Below are 23,347 nucleotides of genomic sequence, written 5' to 3' on the forward strand. Positions count from 1 at the left end.
TTGTCGGATGCTCTTCGCTCCGGCAACTTTCTCTGCGTGAGCATCACAGCCAAGGCTTCACGCGTGGGAAAGAGTAGCGTAGGTGGGGCACAAGTCAGAAGGACAAAAAGGGTAGAAGGGTGCAAGAACGGTTGGAAAGAGAGAGGAGATTGTGCCGTGAAGAAGACTGGCGCGGAAAGACGAGTGTCGAGAGGTGAAGGCCCTCGCAATGCGTCACTTCAACAGAGCAAATTAGAAGCCCCGCGGACATGACACATTAGAACCGCTTTCTCTCCGCGTGCCTTTCCATTTCTTTCAATTTTTTTTCTCATTTTTTTTTCTTTAGCAGCACGCAGTGGACGCAAATGAGACGCGCGTGCATCTCTCACGCTGAAAACAAGAAAAACAGAACGGAGCAAGTCAAGGACAAATGCTCAAAATTCCTTCAAGTAAAAACGAAACGGATAAGAGTGACAAAGATGCGCATAAGCGACGAAGAGGGAAATTGCTAATAAAGAAGGTAAAATGCCAAGGAAAAGAAATGCGGCGTGTCACAGGGAAGAGAAAACTGTGCACTCCAGACAAGCCTCCCTCTGCTCACTTCCGTTCTCCCACGTGCGAGAGCGAGGTACCGGTCGTCGAGGGAGGAGCGGCTGGCCGAAGCGACGCTGCCGCCACCGCGAACAGAGGCGCGTCGAAAGGAACACGCAAAAGGAGTGGTCGCTTCGCCTCCAGGAACAGCCATCCATTAGGCCTAAGCAGACGCCGTGTCCGAACCCTGGGACCCCACTCGCGGCAGGAGAGCTCGCCTATATTCCAAGTCTAGTCTCTCTGGTCAGCCAGTGATGAGGAGAAAAATTGGCCGGATAAAAAAAAAGAGAGAGAGAGAAAGAAAAAAGTTAGAAAGAAGGAACGTGCGAAAGCAGAACCAGTCACCACCGCGGCACGAGCAGGCAGTAGTTGCAGGAACTGCACCACCACGAAAAGGATCTGAGAAAAGCTGTGCTCTTCTCAGAGTCGATGGCATCGGCTGTCCTGGTTCTGTTTTACGACCGTGGGACAGAAAAACGACGATCTGCATTGCAGTCATCGCTGCGGGTCGTTGTAAGCTGTGTGCATTGCGCGTGCGCGTCTGCTGTGACATCGCTTTTCTTAACTTGACTGGATAGCGGGTCTGGACGATGGTCCAAAAAGAGTAGAGTCGGGTTTGTGTGGCTTCCTGCTTTAGACAGCCGTATATATATTAAGTTGGATTTACAATAAATGGTGTTTAGTTTTCACAGCGACATTGCTAACGTGTGTGGCTAGCTAGTTTTTCTTTTTTTTTTATAGTTTTGGTGGAAATAGAGTCGTGCGCCGCAGCAGAACTGGTTTATAATATAGGTTTTATTTTTGGTATCAAGCGCAGCTAACGCCAGAGCTAGAGAAGCACGACCGAGCACAGATTCCACGAATGGGGTTAGAGTCTCTCTCACCTGTGCAGTAGATTCCAAAGGAATGTTAACACCTGCGCGGCAGTGAAACAGAGTTGAGTGTTTGCTGTATCAAAGGCTTGCTTTTTTTTTTTTTTAAGAGTCGACTGATTATAGCAGATTACAGCATGAAAGCGAGGTGCCCAGTTTTGACTGCCGATTTTGGCATGCAGTCTTCACAGGTGAGGACGGTGTACGGCCTACGTCGATACTGCCCATACTTATTTAATTCAATGGCCCAGGTGTCTTAGAGCAGAAGGCTTTCTTTGCGAAATTGAAAATTCCACCTGATAAAATAGATTACACTTGCGCCAAACGTCACTACCCAGTGAATTTAAGGAACCGAGCCTGGAAACGCTTCTACCTAAAAAAAGCTTCATGATTTCTGGGCGTAACGTATTTTCGCAGTTATTTCCCTGCGCTTATCATCAAGGAACGTTCAATTTCTGAGCGGAAGAAATTTTAAAACTGCAATGAAATCATTTTAATTAAGGACATGCGCGATAAAATGTCAGACCTCATGAAATTTCTTTTGCAATTATTGAAGATAGGTTATACAGTTAGTCATTCAGTTTAGTGTGAAAGGTAGAGATCTGACTTCCAGCCGCATAAACTAATCTGCGCACATTGTTTTGTGTATTTTCTTCCCACCCATCTCAGAGCCGCTGCGAAAGGAATCTGGAGCTCGCATGTAAAACGGTAGATTTCGTGAGCACTCGAAAGAGGCCGTTGTTCTGTAAAAAGCCATTGTGCATACCCGTGAAGACATATTTCACTTTCGTCTCCATAACAGCGCGAAACTTCGGTATGCGCTTTCCTCCTGCTGCTGCGACGACTCCACACGGCACCCCTTCCTTTCTTCATTTTTTTTTTCTGGAGGAGGAGTTACGTAATATTCTTCCACTTCTTACTGCAAGAAAATTTACCATTGTATGCGGTGGTTAGGAGACTGCGATTGATCGAGTGGGTACACAATATTCGAACCTGTGCAACTGGGCTAAAGTTAAACAACATGGGGTACATGCTACTGTAAATATCTAGAACTGTATGAAAAGGCCGCGGAACGCGCAACATGGAGACAGAACGGGAGCTCATGCTCAGACTGTTGTATCGAGTGTCCCTAAGAAGAAACCAAAATGGGCACGTGCGTCTCGCGATGTAAGTGGACAAGAAAAGTGCTTTCCTTTAGCACTCGCGCCATTCCCATTTGTCCCTTTCCCACGCCTCGACTTCGAGCGACTGCTCGCCGAATCAGTCAATAAACGGCGTTGAAGCTCCAGCTCTCAATTACTCGGATGCCGCGTGTTGCTTTGGGCGCACACTGCTAACAAAAGCGGCGAAGAAGGGGTCGAAGGGAGGGCTGGGGGAAGGGGGAGGGAGAGACTGCACAACACTGCTCGCATGCAAAAACGGGCGATGGAGGACGGGTAAGAGTTGTACGTGCTGCCGCCCATATCCGTTCCTTGAACAAGCAGGAAGCTCTCGCGGGCCGCGCAAGCTGCAGCCTTGAATGCGGGGTGAGCAATATCGCTAATGGACGCTAATTAATCGCGCGACGTTAATTATTTTCAGGATTCGAACGTCTTGGCGATATTGCGAACGAAGCGGGTATGTGCGCCAGGCAAGGAAAGGAGGAGGATGGAGAGCAGCTCACGGAGGGCCCCGCTTTCTGCTCTCTCCAGCCAGCTCTGTCTCACCGACTGTTTCTCGCTTTACTTGTCGGCAACTTCTACGCTTACTTTATTCGTCTGTCATTCATTATTTGTACTTGGCTGAACTTGCACTGTCGCGCTGCTCGTCGGAAGGCGTTCAAATCTCCAGAAGGCGTCGTTAATTTAAATTGCGAGCGCCTTTCTAGATTCCCACCGCATACTTCCGCTTCCCTTTTTCTATTCCTCTCGTTACTTGCTCTCCCTCTTCCTCCTCCTCCCTAAGCGTACGTTCTTCCTCTTTTACCTTGTGCTGGACACGGGGTGAACGCGGCGCGAGAATAACTGAACGTGGGAGCTGGGCACACCGCCGGCGCACCCCACTAGGTTCTGACTCCCTCTTCCCGTACCTCCTTCCAACCACTTTGTGGAATTCGTTTCAAAGGAACAATTTCGCCGTCCGGTCAGAGAAAACAGTTTTTGACTGTTCCTTCTGCGGCGGCCCATAAATATTTATTACGGGCCCGGTGCTGCCCAGCTCGCGCCTTTCCAGGTTCGCGGACTTGTCCTTTTCTTTCCCGTGCTCTAGCAATAAAGTGTGTGCGTACACGCGGGTGAAACGCTCTGTTCTCTTGGGCCGTTCTTTAGCCCCGCTGCTGAAATTCAAACATTAGTGAAGCTGAGCAAGCTCGGATATTTCTTTCAGAAGTTAAAAAAAAAAAGAAATACTTCTCGTTGTTATCGCCCGGCTCCGCCACATTATTCCTTCAGTCCTATTGTCCCGGTTGCACCTGTAAATGCCTTTGATCACAGTTCATTTCGAGCTAAGAGTTTTCACTGCTCAGCTGCAGGCTATTTAAAAAGTACCTGCTTCATGCGCAAGGCACGTTGCCCGCATGGTGGTCCCTCGATGCATTTGTTTGTTTCATGCACTGATATTAGCTTCCACGTATATCAGCATATTGTTTTAGGTCATACAATACGGCTAGCTATCGTGTACCTGGTAGCAATGATGCCACAAAAAAGTATGGAGTCTCAAGCTGGATGACGCTACTTTTGGATTACACTTGCGCGTTGAAGATTTGTGCTGCGAGCGAGAACATTTTCTTTTTTTTTTTTAATCTCATAGTCACAGCAACTAACCAACGAATAAGTTTCAACTTCTCGGGAGGAGTTCCACAATACGTGTCTTGTCGCCGGTTATAGTCCCGTTTTCGCCCTGTCAAAGGGCAAGAAAAATGCAAATGAACAAATAAATTGTTTTATTTAATCAAGGCTTCGAGTTTCGAGAAATTTCGGTTTATACAAAGAATGAGTGCTGTAGGTTGCTTCCAACAGTTTGAGGATCAAAAAACAAAAAACAAAAACAAGACAAAAACCAAAACAAACACTGCGTATGAACTGAACCCGTACGGGACAAGGCTCATTCGAATACTTATTAATAGAGAGCTACGTTCGTACCGAGCAGTTCTATACCACTCATATTCTACAGCCATCATCACACTGCGTTTTCTCTTCTCGCGACACTCACACGACAAATATAACGACATTTGGAACACGCATTTTCACGCGTTCTTCTCTGAAAGAGACACTGATTATTTTGCCATAGTACGCATCGTAGTCAATGGACCCCTACTGCTGTTAGTTTTAAATTCCTGCTGCAAGTGCCTATCTTGCGCCAGATTATTAGAGCTTAAATACAAGAACAGGAGTATAGAAATAGAAAAATGCAACTTTTTCTTCCACTGAAGTGGCGAAATATTTTCTAACAAATTGCTGACGCTTCCAGGCATCGGCGAAAATATTCTTAAGATTAGTGATTAAGACATGCGTCTGCTGGAGACTGTTCCTACCAGTAGCGGACAAGTACCATTTTCAATACTTGGTTTTTTAAAAGACACAGGCACCCAAAACATTCTAGACAGTTGATTTTACGCACTGTTTTATTTCGAAAATTGCTACTGAAAAACGGTGTGATGTTTCCCCGTTTCCAATGTGCTTCAAGGTAAAGTATGAACGGTAGGCGTACTCCGAACAAATTATTACGTTTGTCTATCACCCGAATTCAACAGCAAACAGGATAAGATTATTTCATGATAAAGATAAATCTGTGTTGTCAACCAGGTAAAATTGCGCACTTGTTACGCCTAACTGGTATATAGCTCAAGGCCCCTTTCAGATAATGTAATTAAGGTGACAACCCAGAACAATTTCGGAAGTTAAGCATCTGAGGAGACAGATCATATGCGATGATTTCGAGATGCGCAATGATTAACGCTCGCCTAGATTGTCACAATAACTTTAAGGTGAAGCTCGAATGTTTAGGCAAGTATTCTTCCTGCGGCCTTAATAGAATAATTTAATAAATTATTTGCTAGTTATTGTATGATTAGGACTTTAATTAAACGCCTCACAGATAAAAACTTTTGTAAATGTAACAGATCATCCAGTTCCACGACGTTATTTCGTGTAAACGTTCGGTTAGCTTTAGTACGGAGCTTGGAATCTTGCAGTCGTAGGTGGAAGGCTTTTGACACGAAGTTGGAAAATGAAACTGCAAGATATGGTTCAAACAGCACAAAACAATTTGTATTGATAAATGTGCTTGCAGCAGTATTTCTCTTACTGCTTTCGCACACATTGCCTGCTTATTCCAAAATTTCACATGTTCATTAGGAACGACTAACAGTGAAAATTATGTAACAAGCGATATCACTTTACATAGCTTCCACACAAACTTAACGAGCAGCACTTCTTTGCAGGATATTAGGTGCAATCCGACAGCAAGTGAACGCGGCGAAAGGAGGAGAGGCAAAGAAGGTAAGAGCGCGGTGAAAAAATGCGCACGTGTGTTCCTGTGTGTGTTTTCTTCTTTGTACCTGCTCCTTTCGTGCAGGTCGTTTCCCTGACAAAAAAGGTCTCTCTCCTTCCTTCCCTTTTCTTTTTTGTTTTTCCGCATGAGGACGACTCCTTTTTAGCTGATATTTGTTTTTGTTACTACCGCCGAGAACTCACAGCATAGATGGCACGTGGATTCGACTAGAGAAGCGAATACAGACTCAGGTAGACTAAAAAAAAAGTCGTACAAGTTAAAAATTACTGACGGCCTCTGACAGCCGTTGAAACATTAGTCAAAATTAACAGATTTTATTTGACAAAAAGCTGTTTTCTGAAATTGATCACGTAACTGACATTCACTGTCTACCTTTCGAGTAATTATATTCCCTCTGTCAGCGACCGTAGAGCACAGACTGGATCGGCTCTTCCTTCTGTTTTGTGAACAGATCGTCGTCTTGTATCGCGCGCTCACAGGCACACACAAGTTAAAAGAGCATTGCCCGGCGCCGCTGCATCTTTGGCAAGAAGATCTTGGTGCATCACATTTCCTGAGTTTTCACACTGGCGGAAGCGGCGAGTGTCCAGGATACTTGTTGGCTCAGCCTTGGCAGCACCGCATACGAAGAAGCAGCAGCCCAACCAAGATCACTACCCTGGTGGATCGCACAGTCCCTGCAGTGCCTTTAGATCGCCCACCTGCACATAATTAGAGAATGAGGAGACGGTATTAAAATCGCCATCTTAGGAATGAAACAAAAACTGAAAAACTGAAACGCAACAGGACATTTCCCCGCTAAGATGGTTTTCTGTGGTTTGACTTCATTTTGCTTTCCCTACAGACACTCTTAGCGAATCAAAAACTTCTGGTCTCATATTTCTCTTCTATAACTACGCAGGATTTTGGCAAAATAGATACGGCCTAACACAAAAGATGAGCTCTAATCTTTTCGCGTTGAAATGGTCGACTACAAGGACCAACTTGTTTGAGATTTCGTTTCTTAAAATCATTAAAGTAAAGCTGCCAAACATCTACCTATCTTGTAATACGAATTTCAGCGTTAGCTTGTTGCACGAAATGCCGAAAGTAGCTCGGGATGACTGTAAATTTTTAATATTGCTGTGTGGCGGAGATGCAAGTATTTAGAGGTTTAGGGATATAGGGATATAGGTGTTCAGGCATGCTGGTGTGATTTCTATGCTGCGTCATGCTCGGTTCCTAACACATGTAAGCTGGTGTGGCAACGTGGCAATGGCAGTGTTGTAGCCGAGAGCCGAAAGCAGTCAGCAGGTCTTAGAATGAGGTTTAGATGTATAAGGTTCAGTGTTAGATTGTAAGCTGGATGGTCGGACATTTATGGTGCATAATTGGGGCACTGTGAACTAAGGTTGATTTTTCGGTTCGTCGATGGCGGACAGATTTACGTTATAGTGGCGTATGAGTTTAGAATGGGGCGCGCATGGGCTATGCCACTACCAACGACACGAGATGATTTCGCGAAATGAAAATTATGCAGTTCTTGCTGCAAAATGCAAAGTGATGTTTTATTTTCATAAATATTCATGGCATCAGCCGAGCAAACTCTAATCGCCGCTGCTTTCTGCCTGTAAAGCGTGCTTCGCCTCTACAAACATCTACTTGCAACAAAGCGTACTTTACAAAAGTTTGAATTTGTCGTTCTTGCTGTTCTACATCTCTGGCTGTGACATGGTTACCAACTGTTTCTATCTTTTCTTTAACTTCATTCCAAATTTATTTATCGTTTTTTTTTATTCTGACATTTCTTTCTTGGAGACAAAGCACTCTCCTCCATTTGAAAGGACGGTAATTTGTCAAATTTTTTGTGTGTCCATGAGTTCTACTTTTTTAATCATTTCCAAACATCTCATCAAACACTTTAAATGAATAAACGACATAGTGAATTTAAGTACGCGTTCAATTTCGCTAAAATATAGCATATGCTGCTTTAGTCTCCAGCAAGTCGAAGCATTGAAGAAAAAGGATATCTCCCACTCTGTCTAAATATGAGCTGAGGTTAATGGAGAGGCTGCTAGTGGAAGCTCACCCTTTTGTCCTCTGGAAGACTCCTTATTTTGAATACCGTCTTGGAAGTGCTGCACGACCCAATGGCCTTGTGTTTTGTCAGGGCTTTTGACTCCTGTCACGGTGTTGCTTGCAGGCTTCCGGTGGGTCCGGTCGGATCCACCTAGAAGGACGAAAGAAGTATTCCCGGAGTAAGAAACAGAATGAGATAAGGCACATCAATGCGGTAGAAACCTTTTATACGCGGTAGCATCCCTTTTGTGTTTCTTACAGAAATGTAATTTCTCTCATTCTAATTATTATTTTTTCCACTGGTAATTTGTTCAGCTGAAATGCACTTCTCCCATTTGAATATGAAGGTAATGTTCTAGTGCCATTTCTTGCTTACCACCTAATGTTAAGATGCTGTCAGTACACGGACACTTATACCTTCTGCTGTCTTTCCGTACCGCAATACGCCAGGACTAATGGCAGGTTTGGTAGAAAAAGCTACATTCGTTTGTAATCCTGCTTACAAGCTGACACATGTTTTGCACCTAACTTTTAATTTTTAGCCGTTTATAAAAAAAAAGAATCTTTTTATGAGCGTTATAAGAGAATGATGGTTTGCATATATATTCATTTTATCTTGCATGCCTTATCATTACCTTATCGCGAGATTCGATGTTTAAAAAGAGAGTTTAGCAGTTTGTATGGTGCTCATAGTGGCCTAGGCCTTGCCTTTTTGCTGAGATTGTTCGTATATCGCTCGTAGAAAAAAAAAATATTCATATAAAGCTATCAGCCAGCGCAACGTCATAGATATTCCAGATTCTTAGTGCTCAGGAGATGAATGATTTTATCGATTGTTTTTTTGCACGCGTAGCATCTGAAGCTTATTAGGCGTCATTAAATGAATATTTTTAGGGCCTCGCAGAAATTCCCCATGCGCCTTGTTTGGTAAGGCATGGATATTGGAACCTATAGGTCTGGCTTCATAGCTAATTTCTTTTGGCGCGTTACGCCTGCGTTGCGAAATGACACTGAAATGCTCCTCTTCCAAGCAGAGAGCCTTCAATCTAATGCCCTGTGACTCCTTCATGCGACGGCTTTCTTTGGAACAGGGAAGATGTGCAGGAATGGGACTCCAACAGGGAAGGAAAAGCGAGCTGTGATTTTACACGCTGACCGATGCACGTGTCTCGTTCATTTCACCTCCCCTCAGTCTCCTCCCTTATTCTGACTGCGCTGCCTCCTCCTCCTTTCTGTCTGATGCTGTTCTCCCAACTGGCTTCGTCATGGCTGCATTCATTCTGAAGGAAGATCGTCGCGGTGCTGCTTGCTTGCAGAAAGGGAACGAACAGAGAAGGGGGCGCTTCCTCTCCGCTTGGTGGCTCGGAGAGCACAGCGGGGAGTGGTTCGCGCGTCCGCTGCAATTCAGCGCACAGTCGAGACTCTTATGAGCCTTCAATGCCACTTGCCGCCGACAAAACCCCGGGAATCAAAAGGTCCTCCCGGATCGCCTTCCACTGACGTCACCTCGGATGGCGGTGGCGGCGGACGACGCTTCACGCGTCTCGCTCTCCGGAGGGGGGCTTAGAATAGGGAGAAGGTGGAAGGCTGTTTATGCTCGCTTTTATTTACATCTCTTTTCGAGGATCCACGGGGGAGTCTCGTGGAGGATGCGAAGCGCAGAAGGAAGCGGCTTTGGCGCAATCAATGTGTTTCTCTGGGCTGGCGCCACCAGGGAGCGCGAACCACAAAAGGGTCCCGCACCAGTCCAAAGCAGGCATTCGTTCACGAAGAGCAGCGGATATAGAGGTGCAGCTCGAAGAGACAGCAAAGAAACGCAGGAGGGTGACTCCCAGCGTCCGAAGAGGGACGGCCTTCTTAGGTTGCAGACCGAAGAGCGCGCGGAACAGGACACTACAGACCGGGAGAGATACCACGCCCTGGAGCAGCCAGAAAGGCACTGGAGGGACAGGCAAAAGAGAAGAGAAAGAAGCAAGTTGGACGCGACGTGGAAGCGTTAGAGCGGGAGGAAAACGAAGCAAAGCATTGCCGACCCGGGGTTGTTTCAATGGAGGTCCTCTTTCTGACACCGCGGGTGTCGACCACGATACTGGGTCGAAGCTATAGAGAAGAACCCAGGCAACTTTTTCTCGCCGCTTCGGTTTGTTAGCGCGCTTTTGTCTCTTACGCTACCTGCTTCTGTCAGGCTCACGGCTCATTTTTACCGATTTCTGGTTCTTGTTCTTCGTCTCATGTTCCATCGCTTAGTTTTCCTTTCTGATAACGGCGTTTTTACCCGTTTGGCTGGCCTGACACTGTCTTTGATGTTTGCTTGTTTCATTTACAAGACATCTCTCTTCTCCATTTCGTAGTGTGGATATTGGTGGTCAAATATAAGGAACAGGATTGATTTTTCGGGTCCCCTTTGAATTGTGTAGACAATGTCGATGACGGTGGTTGCCGCGCCGCGATACGTGCGCAAGCAGGATACACGGCCACATGTCTACGAGTGATAGAACCCGCAAACGTGGAGTGTATGCAATATATCTAAATTATCGCGTACCGTTCAAGGTGCTCCAGTGCTCAGACACTAAACATACGATGAAAAAAAAATCTGTTTCACATCAGTGTTGCTGTGCTCCCACATCAATTCATGCTGCGCTCCCACACAACACGTTCCCCTTTACACTTAGCTGTCTGCAAATCTCGCTTGAAGTGAGGTTGCGTAACCTCAACAAACAACAGAGTGGAAGAACTTCACGTCAAGGGTTGCTGCGTGTGCAATAAATTTTCATCTAACACCACCGTAGTGGCGTTTTTTTTTTTCTTAACGATCACGACTCGTGTCCTTTTTTTCTTCATCATTCTGGTGAGCTATGTGAGCCGAAGTCTTCCGCGGATTAAGGTGCTTTTACGGGCACTAGTAAAAGAAATAGCAGGCTTTAAAAGAGAATGATGTCAACCAGCGTAATACCTGCTAAAGCATCGACCTTATTTATTAGCCTCATTATTTATATAAACGTTTGTTTTTTATAGTGGAGGTGTCGTTATAATAGGTTTGTGATTTATTAGGTTTGCCCCCCCCAAAAAAAATGTGGTTCCGCACATCCCGTCTGCCATGTTCGTCCATTTTCCTTGATAGTCCTGGACATGAAAGAGATCTTTCATACGTTTTTTAACCAGACTGTGTGCAATACATTATTCTATGTTCTTTCAGACGACAGCGTGAGGGACAGGAAATGGTTTTAAGTAAAATTTAATTGTAGTGTTTGAAAGATGCAGACGGAGACAGCGCACATCTGCAGGCTTACGCAACCGCCAGCCGGTGTGCTTCGCAGCATTTTTTCAATATCGGAACCGTCGGATCAGCGCTCAAGAGCAAACGTCGCCTTCTGCAGCATGGTTTCCGTTACGACGCAAGGGTCTTGAATGCATAGCCGAACATGCGCCTTTAGGTTGGCATTTCTGAGTCCGTTTCAATTTATTTGCCATTTCGCTTAGATCTGTCTTCATCACATACTTTTCCGCTGGCACAATCTTCAGTAGAGACGCTCTTTGTAATTATTTGTTGGGAGCGACAGATCACAGATAAACAAGCGGGCAAAACAGAATATGTGGTTGACTTTAGTGGAGGTGCTTTGAATTTTCTTTCTGATAGGAGAAAAGGGGGGGGGGGGGGGGGCGAATGTGTAGAACTCGGTGATCTCATCCACCAATCTATTCAGTACGTGTACAAGTTTCTCAAGCTTAGAAACCCCGCACAGTGTGAGCATGTGTAGTCCTCTCGCTATTCCATGAAGATACGATAACACACCACACTTACATAACTTACAGCAGTAGCTTGTGCGGTTCTGCATGTTTGAATTGCTGGACTGCGGTTTACCTGTTGCCAGCAAACAACGGCCTTCCTTCGCATGAAGTTTGAACTACTGTTGACATGCTGTCTGGTACATGTTTGTGTACTTTTTTACAGTTGAACCGTGGTTAGAGTACGTTTATTGTTAACGCAAACCTAATGCCTGTAAATCTGTCTTTTTAATATTTACGTGTAAAGTTATATTGTTATATCATGTAATTGGGGGGGGGGGGGGGGGTTCTGCTGATTGCTCTGTAGCCTGTGGTGCCTCCTGTCATCCGTGTAACGCTATAGACTCATGCATACCCTAATGCCGTACACAGTGAAGCTGACTGACTACGAGCATCTTTCCTTTGACCATCAACTGCGGTTTCTTTCATAGGTGATTTGAACTTATGTTTAGATTCATATTTCACTTCAGCATGAAATAATCAGTTTTTAAGACATGCAATCTCAGCGCTCGCACGCTGCATTGCATCCACGCATAAAAAAACAAGCCAAGAGAAGCCATTCGCACATTTCAAGAATGAGAATAGCATTCTGCAGCAATTACGGGAATGGCGTCTTCTATATGCGCCTCGCCGGGATGGTGCAGTGGTAAGACGCCCGACTACCACTACGGCTCCTCTTTCTCTCTTTCCGCTTTAACTCCCACCTTCCTCTCTTTCCTTACGGCGTGGTTCAGGTGTTTACAGATACAACTGTGACAAATACTGCGCCTTTCTCTTCCTGTGAACCAATTAATATTATTATAATCATTATTATTTTTTATGCATCAGATACTTGTGGGAATACCTCAAGCGTTCTACGTCAATGATGACTGAGTGTCAAGAAGAAAACTGTTTCAATCGCGCGCGAAAGTGAGCCAGAAAGGAAAATTACCAAGCAAGATTTCAGAGCTCTAGAAATAAATACAATTGCAAAAATTAAATAATGAATGCCGCATTGTGGTGGGAACCGAGTAGAGCTAAAATAAATCAGCGCGAAATATAGCCACAGAACACAGAACGATAACGCTCGTGTAAAGAATGCCCAGCATCTGCTTTATAGAACTTTATCTTCCCTGTCTCTACCTTTTTCCGTTTATTTTCCGTTTCAGCCGCAAAAGAAGAAAAGAGCATTTATTGAAGTTTGCTGCAGTACATCGCGTTGGTTATCGTGCTCTAAATAAGAACAAGCAAGAAATGCGCACCTAGCAATGAACCAGAACAAGAAAACGAAAACCGAGTCTTAAAGCAGGGATTGCACTCCCCATGTTGGTTGCCGGCAAGAATGCCGTTCAGTCTATTGTTCTGCAGGGGTCGGGACAACTCTCGTAAATTCTAATAAGACTTCCCTCAAAGCACCGGCTGTAAAATGCTTTTATTACTACTGCAGGTTACCCCCAGACTACTGTTCTGGCCAATGAACCCCTGTTATGGTGTCGGCCAAACAGTGACCTTCGCCCGAAGCATTGGATTCCGCACGCGACACCAGACATGAAGACGACAGGAAACCTGTGGAGCCATACTTCGGTGCTCGAGCTCTATACTTCGAGGCAATGAAATAATCCCATTCCATGCCGCTTGTAGAGCGTGTTTCGAGGAAGTCTCGACAAATACGGAGGAGAAATCTTAACATCTTTTCAATATATTTGTTCGCGAGAGTTGCTAAAACTCTGCTCACTGAACGCATACAGTCGAAACAAGTGGCTTTCACTTTATCGTATCATGTTGATGACTATATTTTATTGGCACAAATGGTGAGTCACGTATATATTTGGAGTAGCTGAGGCACGGGAATCGGTAATGCATCATCAGACAGGTAAGGCAGAGTACAGAGATTCATCCACGGTGATTTTAATCAAGATGGTGCAGCGTCAGTGTACTGCACCACATCCTTACACCGCAGCAACTACGCTTCTAATCCTGCCAGGCTGCAGCACTGCTGCTCTTCCAGCCGCAGCGGCTCGACGACTACTCATAAACAGACATGTGCTTGCTGTCTCCGTCAAGCGAGGCAGGTGTTACCGGAGAGTCTTCTAATCCTGCCAGGCTGCAGCACTGCTGCTCTTCCAGCCGCAGTGGCTCGACGACTACTCATAAACAAACATGTGCTTGCTGTCTGCGTCAAGCGAGGCAGGTGTCACCGGAAAGTCTTCTAATCCTGCCAGGCTGCTGCTGCACTGCTGCTCTTCCAGCCGCAGTGGCTCGACGACTACTCATAAACAGACATGTACTTGCTGTCTGCGTCAGGCGAGGCAGGTGTCACCGGAGAGTCTTCTAATCCTGCCAGGCTGCTGTTGCACTGCTGCTCTTCCAGCCGCAGTGGCTCGACGACTACTCATAAACAGACATGTGCTTGCTGTCTGCGTCAAGCGAGGCAGGTGTCACCGGAGAGTCTTCTAATCCTGCCAGGCTGCTGCAATGCTGCTCTTCCAGCCGCAGTGGCTCGACGACTACTCATAAACAGACATGTGCTTGCTGTCTGCGTCAAGCGAGGCAGGTGTCACCGGATAGTCTTCTAATCCTGCCAGGCTGCAGCACTGCTGCTCTTCCAGCCGCAGTGGCTCGACGACTACTCCTAAACAGACATGTGCTTGCTGTCTGCGTCAAGCGAGGCAGGTGTCACCGGAGAGTCTTCTAATCCTGCCAGGCTGCAGCACTGCTGCTCTTCCAGCTGCAGTGGCTCGACGACTACTCATAAACAGACATGTGCTTGCTGTCTGCGTCAAGCGAGGCAGGTGTCACCGGAGAGTCTTCTAATCCTGCCAGGCTGCAGCACTGCTGCTCTTCCAGCCGCAGTGGCTCGACGACTACTCATAAACAGACATGTGCTTGCTGTCTGCGTCAAGCGAGAAAGGCGTCACCGGAAAGTCTTCTAATCCTGCCAGGCTGCTGCTGCACTGCTGCTCTTCCAGCCGCAGTGGCTCAACGACTACTCATAAACAGACATGTGCTTGCTGTCTGCGTCAAGCGAGGCAGGTGTCACCGGAGAGTCTTCTAATCCTGCCAGGCTGCAGCACTGCTGCTCTTCCAGCCGCAGTGGCTCGACGACTACTAATAAACAAACATGTGCCCGCTGTCTGCGTCAAGCGAGGCAGGTGTCACCGCAGAGTCTTCTAATCCTGCCAGGCTGCAGCACTGCTGCTCTTCCAGCCGCAGTGGCTCGACGACTACTAATAAACAAACATGTGCTTGCTGTCTGCGTCAAGCGAGGCAGGTGTCACCGGAAAGTCTTCTAATCCTGCCAGGCTGCAGCACTGCTGCTCTTCCAGCCGCAGTGGCTCGACGACTACTCATAAACAGACATGTGCTTGCTGTCTGCGTCAGGCGAGGCAGGTGTCACCGGCGAGTCTTCTAATCCTGCCAGGCTGCTGCTGCACTGCTGCTCTTCCAGCCGCAGTGGCTCGACAACTACTCATAAACAGACATGTGCTTGCTGTCTGCGTCAAGCGAGGCAGGTGTCACCGGAGAGTCTTCTAATCCTGCCAGGCTGCTGCAATGCTGCTCTTGCAGCCGCAGTGGCTCGACGACTACTCATAAACAGACATGTGCTTGCTGTCTGCGTCAAGCGAGGCAGGTGTCACCGGATAGTCTTCTAATCCTGCCAGGCTGCTGCTGCACTGCTGCTCTTCCAGCCGCAGTGGCTCGACGACTACTCATAAACAGACATGTGCTTGCTGTCTGCGTCAAGCGAGGCAGGTGTCACCGGAGAGTCTTCTAATCCTGCCAGGCTGCTGCAATGCTGCTCTTCCAGCCGCAGTGGCTCGACGACTACTCATAAACAGACATGTGCTTGCTGTCTGCGTCAAGCGAGGCAGGTGTCACCGGATAGTCTTCTAATCCTGCCAGGCTGCAGCACTGCTGCTCTTCCAGCCGCAGTGGCTCGACGACTACTCCTAAACAGACATGTGCTTGCTGTCTGCGTCAAGCGAGGCAGGTGTCACCGGAGAGTCTTCTAATCCTGCCAGGCTGCAGCACTGCTGCTCTTCCAGCTGCAGTGGCTCGACGACTACTCATAAACAGACATGTGCTTGCTGTCTGCGTCAAGCGAGGCAGGTGTCACCGGAGAGTCTTCTAATCCTGCCAGGCTGCAGCACTGCTGCTCTTCCAGCCGCAGTGGCTCGACGACTACTCATAAACAGACATGTGCTTGCTGTCTGCGTCAAGCGAGACAGGCGTCACCGGAAAGTCTTCTAATCCTGCCAGGCTGCTGCTGCACTGCTGCTCTTCCAGCCGCAGTGGCTCAACGACTACTCATAAACAGACATGTGCTTGCTCTCTGCGTCAAGCGAGGCAGGTGTCACCGGAGAGTCTTCTAATCCTGCCAGGCTGCAGCACTGCTGCTCTTCCAGCCGCAGTGGCTCGACGACTCCTCATAAACAAACATGTGCCTGCTGTCTGCGTCAAGCGAGGCAGGTGTCACCGGCGAGTCTTCTAATCCTGCCAGGCTGCTGCTGCACTGCTGCTCTTCCAGCCGCAGTGGCTCGACAACTACTCATAAACAGACATGTGCTTGCTGTCTGCGTCAAGCGAGGCAGGTTTCACCGGAGAGTCTTCTAATCCTGCCAGGCTGCAGCACTGTTGCTCTTCCAGCCGCAGTGGCTCGACGACTACTCATAAACAGACATGTGCTTGCTGTCTGCGTCAAGCGAGGCAGGTGTCACCGGATAGTCTTCTAATCCTGCCAGGCTGCAGCACTGCTGCTCTTCCAGCCGCAGTGGCTCGACGACTGCTCATAAACAGACATGTGCTTGCTGTCTGCGTCAAGCGAGGCAGGTGTCACCGGAAAGTCTTCTAAACCTGCCAGGCTGCAGCACTGCTGCTCTTCCAGCCGCAGTGGCTCGACGACTACTCCTAAACAGACATGTGCTTGCTGTCTGCGTCAAGCGAGGCAGGTGTCACCGGAGAGTCTTCTAATCCTGCCAGGCTGCAGCACTGCTGCTCTTCCAGCTGCAGTGGCTCGACGACTACTCATAAACAGACATGTGCTTGCTGTCTGCGTCAAGCGAGGCAGGTGTCACCGGAGAGTCTTCTAATCCTGCCAGGCTGCAGCACTGCTGCTCTTCCAGCCGCAGTGGCTCGACGACTACTCATAAACAGACATGTGCTTGCTGTCTGCATCAAGCGAGACAGGTGTCACCGGAAAGTCTTCTAATCCTGCCAGGCTGCTGCTGCACTGCTGCTCTTCCAGCCGCAGTGGCTCAACGACTACTCATAAACAGACATGTGCTTGCTGTCTGCGTCAAGCGAGGCAGGTGTCACCGGAAAGTGTTCTAATCCTGCCAGGCTGCAGCACTGCTGCTCTTCCAGCCGCAGTGGCTCGACGACTACTCATAAACAGACATGTGCTTGCTGTCTGCGTCAAGCGAGGCCGGTGTCACCGGAGAGTCTTCTAATCCTGCCAGGCTGCAGCACTGCTGCTCTTCCAGCCGCAGTTGCTCGACGACTACTCATAAACAGACATGTGCTTGCTGTCTGCGTCAAGCGAGGCAGGTGTCACCGGAAAGTCGCGCGAAACTGCACCTCTCGCCCTTTAAGCGCACCATCGTGCGCATGCACAATCACCTAACCACCGTATTATAAATCTCGAGCGCAGGCATCGTTTACGCCGCTATGGCCTTGGAGAGCAGATGTCCTGCCATTGTGAGCTGAGGATTTGTGACATCATCTTCAGAAAAGCTTAATAAAATTCAATGTGAGCCTAAATTTTAAGCCTTATGATTAGAAATGTCGAAAATAAATTCTTTCTGATGATCACTAGCCAGTATCGAGTTGCTAGCTGAAATGTTCACTGCAAAAGCCGCAAGTTCCCGCTAACAGCTCCATAGCAGCTGCTTTTGCCTCCTCATACAGTTCCCTTCTCCGTTAGCTTCGTTGTTGAGGAGTCAAAAAACATTTTGGTTTTATTGTGGAACAAAGAAAATCGTGCAGTATTTTGAAATAAACTGCGGCATAACAGCTGACCGGGAATACTGCACTGCCTGAGCGCCGGCGCGCACTGCGATCGGGGACAGCAGCATTTCGATAAGGTTGCGGCATCCGTATGTGCGAGCTTTGCAAGCTCAAGATTATCACCTATAGTTTCTTGATGCGACCGGAAAGGGCATTTTCAGCATGAAACACTTTTGGCTCCCGTTGACGGCGACCTTCATGATATACTTCGAAATAAAACTGAAAGCCAACATCCGGGCACCGATTCTCAATCATGCGGACATGCTTTCTCTTCATCCGAGCACCGAAACGTGAATATCCAACCAGAGAACGAGATTCCACGTGACGAGTTGTCTCTCTCAGGCTTTCGTGCCCTTCTGAAAGATGGCGCCGTGGTGCCATACACTCGTGCGTAGAACGCCGTGCGACGGCGGCGTTCAAGGCGGCAGGAGGTCGAAGAGCGTTACGGCGTCTGGAAGAGTCTTTCATCGTGTTCCTCGTCTACTCATAACATTTATTTTTGTAGCAGACGGTTGTACAGACGCTCAGGAAGCACTTATTTTCATTATACAAAACACCCAAATGGTTTACTATTACAGCCTTACCATATCGATCTTAGCAGAGAAAAAACTTCAATATGGAAATATTTGTACACATGGGAACATTATGTCATTGCCATCAACGCATGAGTAATGTTATTTCGCAATACTTCACAGTTATCCCAAACTACAAGCGAGTCCAAGAAAGCTACACTCGGAATTTAATGGCAACGTGCAGTAGGCCCGAGTGACTTGGAAATCTAGTTACGTTTTCTGGTAAGCAGCGTGAGTTTCATCTGCAACAAGAACGTTGATTTAACACCAGATCTGACACTCGATTAGGGTGACTATGCAGCAACAATGAGGGAGAGCTTAAGGAAGAAACACAATTGAATGGAAAATGGAGACTAAAAGCAATTTTCTTTTCGAAAGTATTGGGTAGTATTGGTAACTTTACGAACCCACCATGTAGGAGCTTCTCATTCTTTCCGTTTAAAGTAAAGACTAGTGTACCGGCAGCTGGGGTGCCTGTAAATTATTGCCGACAGAGCTTCAGGGGAATGTACATCGTATTTTATCGGAAGCTAGATTTATAGCCGCTAATCAGTGGTAGAGGGCAGGGAGTGACCTCTTCCAGAGAACATGAATTAGTGGTATGCCCTGCAGGGATGACGACTCAGCTACTCTTGCATCCTCATTAGTTATAAAAGCAAAATGAAAGAAAGTTCAGTTACAAACGCATATTTGAATGGCAAATACCACTCGAACTTTTTTTTTTTTTTTAAGAATTTATATTGCACAGTTGAGCTATTTGAGCGCAGTCCTTGTTATGTAAGGCGTCGAGCTGGTGCTCGTTGTAATATCGACCTCCTCAGTGCTAGTATTGACGACACACTGCCTGGGACCCCGCCGGGGTAGCTCAGTGGCTACAGCGCTCGACTACTGTTCCCTAGGCTGAGGGATCGAATCCCGGCCTCGGCGGCAGCTTCTCCATGGAGGCCAAAAGCAAGGCGCCCGTAGCTGTGCGATGTCGGTGCAGGTTAAACATCACCAGGTGGGCGAACTTTCCGGAGCCCTCCATTACGGCTCCTCTCGTAGCCTGAGCCGCTTTGGGACATTAAAACCCATCAAAGAAACCAAACCAAACATATAACGATACGACGAACACTTCAAGGGCAATGTCGCTACATTCGCAGAAACCGGCGTGTCCAGAAGTGGGAAAGGAGGAGGAGTCAGAGATAGACCGCGTCAGCTTGACGCTGCACTCGGGGCGATGACGCGAAATTATCGCCGGCCAGAAATGAAACACCGTGGACAGCTTGACAGGTCATGAGAGAGGAGAGCTGCTATCACTTTCCGAACGCGGTCGGCTCTTCTTGGCTGCTTTGAGAAGGGCACATTCCGGCGCTCATTTTTCCTTGTCCCTCACGCTAGGCGTCCGTGGTCGCGACCGGCGTCTGCACAGGGCCGTCACTTCTTTATTTTCTTCCATCATAGCGCTTTCGTTTCTTCGTTCTTTTTTTCCTGTTATTACCGCTATTTTTGTCACGTCATCACGCCGTCAGCGGCCTTTTCATTTGCGCCACCAGCCGCGCGTTCCTACAAGACTTTCCTGGCGACCACCTTTCTACTGCCGTACAACGGCACCCCTCGCTTTTTGCCTCGTTTTCGCTCCGATCCAGTTCCTTTCTCTTTTTTTTTTTCTTTCAGATTGGCTGCATGAACGCCGCGTTTGATCCTTCTCCCTCCTCCAAGCTACCCTCCTCTTCCAAGCTCATCTCAGGGGCACGTCACTTCTATTTTATGATGCGCAGGATGCGGGGCATGGCGTAGAGGGTGCAGAAGAACAGGAAGGTTTCTTTGCTTGCCAAGAACGACATCGTTTCACGTCGGGATCAGTCGTTGCCGTCGCCTTCGCCGCCGTCTAACGTGCGGGAGAATTACGGTCTTCCACTCTTTCACACAATCGATACCAGATGGCACAAGTGACCACCGCTGTGCCAGCAGAAGCGCGATTAGTGACCGGGGGTCAACGAGAAGATAATCGAACCCTACGCGTGGACCGGTGCGAAAGGCAACAACCCCGACCTGAGCGCGTCTTCATGCTTCACTTAGCTTCACCCTCTCCTCCCTCCTCTTCCTCTCACACTGTCTCCCTTGATGCCTCCTCGTCCCACTCGTTTTTCACGCCCACACAACCCTTTTCACTTCCTTCCCTATTGACTCCATTACTGTCTTTTTTTTTCTCTTCTTCCCGGCAGTGTTTCATAATTTGACTCATCGCCTTCCCTTTTGTGCTCCTCGCTCGGCGTGCTGTGCTGATGTACGCAGTGTCGTCCGCACGATTCGTTTGCTCCTACGGCTCTAACGTACGCTGCTGCTTGTCAGGGTTCCTTTTGCTGCTGCGTACATGGGCGAAATGAAAGGAAATGACATCTTCACTTTTCTCCATATAGCTTAGCAGAGGCTTAAATCCCCGGCGACAGAAGGAGCAGCGGTCTCAGGAACGTCTTCATTGAATGGAACGCTAAGACGTCCGGTGGCAAACTCGAGACGCCTTGCGCAAACGAAACGCCACCGCCGGCGCTGGACTGGGAGGGAGGGCGGCCCGAAACCTCTGGAGCTGCAGATTCCGCCTTTGGTCGCAGCAGCGGCAGACCGGTTTCTCAGCGTCTGTGGAGCATGAAAGCGGATAGCGACTTAGTGTGGAGGCTCCCTTTTCAGAGACTGCCGCCGGAGCCAACTTTTCTCGCAACGTGCCTGCCAGAGTGGAAGTGATTGCTGCTATAACGACGTCGTCGGAGAACCGGAGCCCGAAACGTATACCTATAGAGACAAGATTTGCTTAGAGGAGAACGCATCACTCGCAAAAGTCCCGCACTGCTGCCCGGGGGAACTCGGGTGAGGGTAGAGTCGCCGTTTCTTGCGCAAGACGCCGCGCCGGTACTCGCGGGCGACCCTTGATGGGGTTCGTTTGGCGACGCTGCAGCGGGTTCTTGATGGAGCCTGAGAGTAGCGCACCACTCGAGGTCAAGGCTTTTTCCCTGCTCTACAAGGGCGCTTCGCCTTTGTGGACGACCCCCTCTGGCAGGATGACGATACGGGAAATCGGGCTGCCCGAGGATCCTCGGCCAATAAAATACTGCGCGATGGTTACTGAATTGACAACAAGGACGTCAGGATTGCGTAAGGCACGTAACGTCGAGCTAACGTTATGTTGCATACGAAGAGCGCTTCGGTTTGCGAAACTGACTTGCAGCGCACGAATTATTTGCCTCAGTAAATTTATACAAACTCTTGCGCACGACTGCCAACCCGCACGGCAATGCAGCACTTCAAGTGCTCACTTACGCTCATTATGGACGCCAGTCTCGACGTCACGATGACTTCACGTCGCGTAGCTCTCTTGAGGACATAGTCTCCAAGGTCGCAACTTCGTTACGTCGCCGAAGGAGTCGGAGTTATGTGCTCGTTATGTTGCCTAAAAGTTAAGGCTTGCGTGACGTATAGAGGAATAGCGCGGAATATTTCACAAGAGCGCATATGCGCACGCGTAAAACATTGCGTGTGCAGGCCTGTATTGACTGCATTATTTATATTGTGCACGAAGTAGAAAAGAGGGGTAAGTTATCTCAGTCATCTTTTTTAACCTGTATATGCTTTAGAAAATTCGCTAAAACTTCACCCGCCGTCACCTGACATTATTAGCGAGAAAGCTTCCCCATCCTTGAATTAAAAACGCAATAAAGAGCAATAATTAAATTTATGCGGTACTAAAGTAACAATAAATATTACTTTTCAATTTGAACTCATAATGTTCCAGCTCAACAGAACCAGTGTTACAGGTTGTCTGCCACCTAGAAGAGCAGTAAAACAGCATGCAACCGTTCAAGGTCAACACTTCTTTTTAATTTTGTATCCTGGCGTAAAATATCATTTGTATCCATGAATAGACTATTGCGTGCTTACACCAGCTCATTTGAGAGGTTCAAATATTGGCATCACAATAATAGCCATGCAAAAACAAGCTTACAGCACCTAATTACCATTAGCTATGTCAACGCGATATCATGAGAACAACCTTGTGCGGAGCTTCTTACGCCCGGTCACACATACCATACATATAACCACCGACAATAGTACAAATCAATTCCCAGTGCATGACTGCGGACGCCCCATGCATCTTTCGACCTGATTAGAATTACCTTCCTGCGGCAGACCCCGCGTCGTTTCTCCCTAGTCTCCCGTAAAAGACAAGACAATCCTCTCTTTCCACCTTGCCACCTCCAAACCGTGGCTGGTGGCTGGACGCAGCTGATTCTTCCGATCAGCCTCGGCGGGTGACGGCTGACAGGTGTGTTACGCCGCCGACGCCGGCTTTTCGCCCCAAGCGAAGTTATTCCCTTAGTCCGTATGCTGCATGAAGAGTTGGACTCTTGGAGATAAGCTAAGGAAAAGCCATTGCTGGATAGAGAAAACGACGGTGACGTTGCGTGTCTAGCGTGTTTGTTATGACATACCCAGCTGAAACAAAGTTTATTATCTAGCCGTAGCCATGCTATAGGTGATAGCAAATGCATAAAGTCAAGTTCTTTTATAGAGTCGTCTGGTTCTTGTCTACCACGTGACTGCTGGTTGTAGATTGACGCGAATGGACGAATATTTCGAGGGAATATTTATATAAATTATTTGTGAGGTCTCGTCCGAGCGAACGAAAGCGCATTATGCAGCGTTAAAGCCATGTAAAAACATCCGGTACTGCGGCGTGATTCCTTATGCGCGCATTTGTCATATAGTGCGTCGCCATCATATATTCTCCTTCCTTGCCTCTTGCTACGTGCGTAAGGTACCCAACTGCATTAACTTTCGGTTAATCTGCCACATTCTTACTTAGTCCAGTGTTTACTTGCGGTTCTCGCAACTGAGAAGTGTCGCACTACGCAGGCTCCGACAGTTTTAATAAGGTTTCGGAGACTCGTCTGTCGGTGCAGAATCTCAATAAATGTTCACGTCTTACGACGAGAAAAACACAGTGACGTGAGACGTGTCCTGGACTCCTGGAAGCAA

The 23,347-nt window shown here is 47.8% G+C and overlaps 1 protein-coding gene across 1 annotated transcript in view; it reads right to left on the bottom strand.

Moving 5' to 3' along the window:
- Nucleotides 1–4,377: 4,377 nt before the first annotated feature.
- Nucleotides 4,378–23,347, bottom strand: part of LOC146198542 (protein amalgam-like) — an 86,460-nt gene continuing 67,490 nt past the window's right edge. The window contains exons 12-13 of the mRNA XM_084591928.1: nucleotides 8,002–8,142; nucleotides 4,378–6,634 (exon numbers count right to left, since the gene is read on the bottom strand). Coding sequence (XP_084448054.1) covers nucleotides 6,537–6,634; nucleotides 8,002–8,142 — 239 coding nt within the window. The 3' untranslated portion in view covers nucleotides 4,378–6,536. The remainder of the gene's footprint in view (nucleotides 6,635–8,001; nucleotides 8,143–23,347) is intronic.

Source organism: Amblyomma maculatum, chromosome 2, assembly GCF_055883805.1.
Source record: "Amblyomma maculatum isolate TAMU_Amacu chromosome 2, ASM5588380v1, whole genome shotgun sequence".
NCBI classification, from domain to species: Eukaryota; Metazoa; Arthropoda; class Arachnida; order Ixodida; family Ixodidae; genus Amblyomma; species Amblyomma maculatum.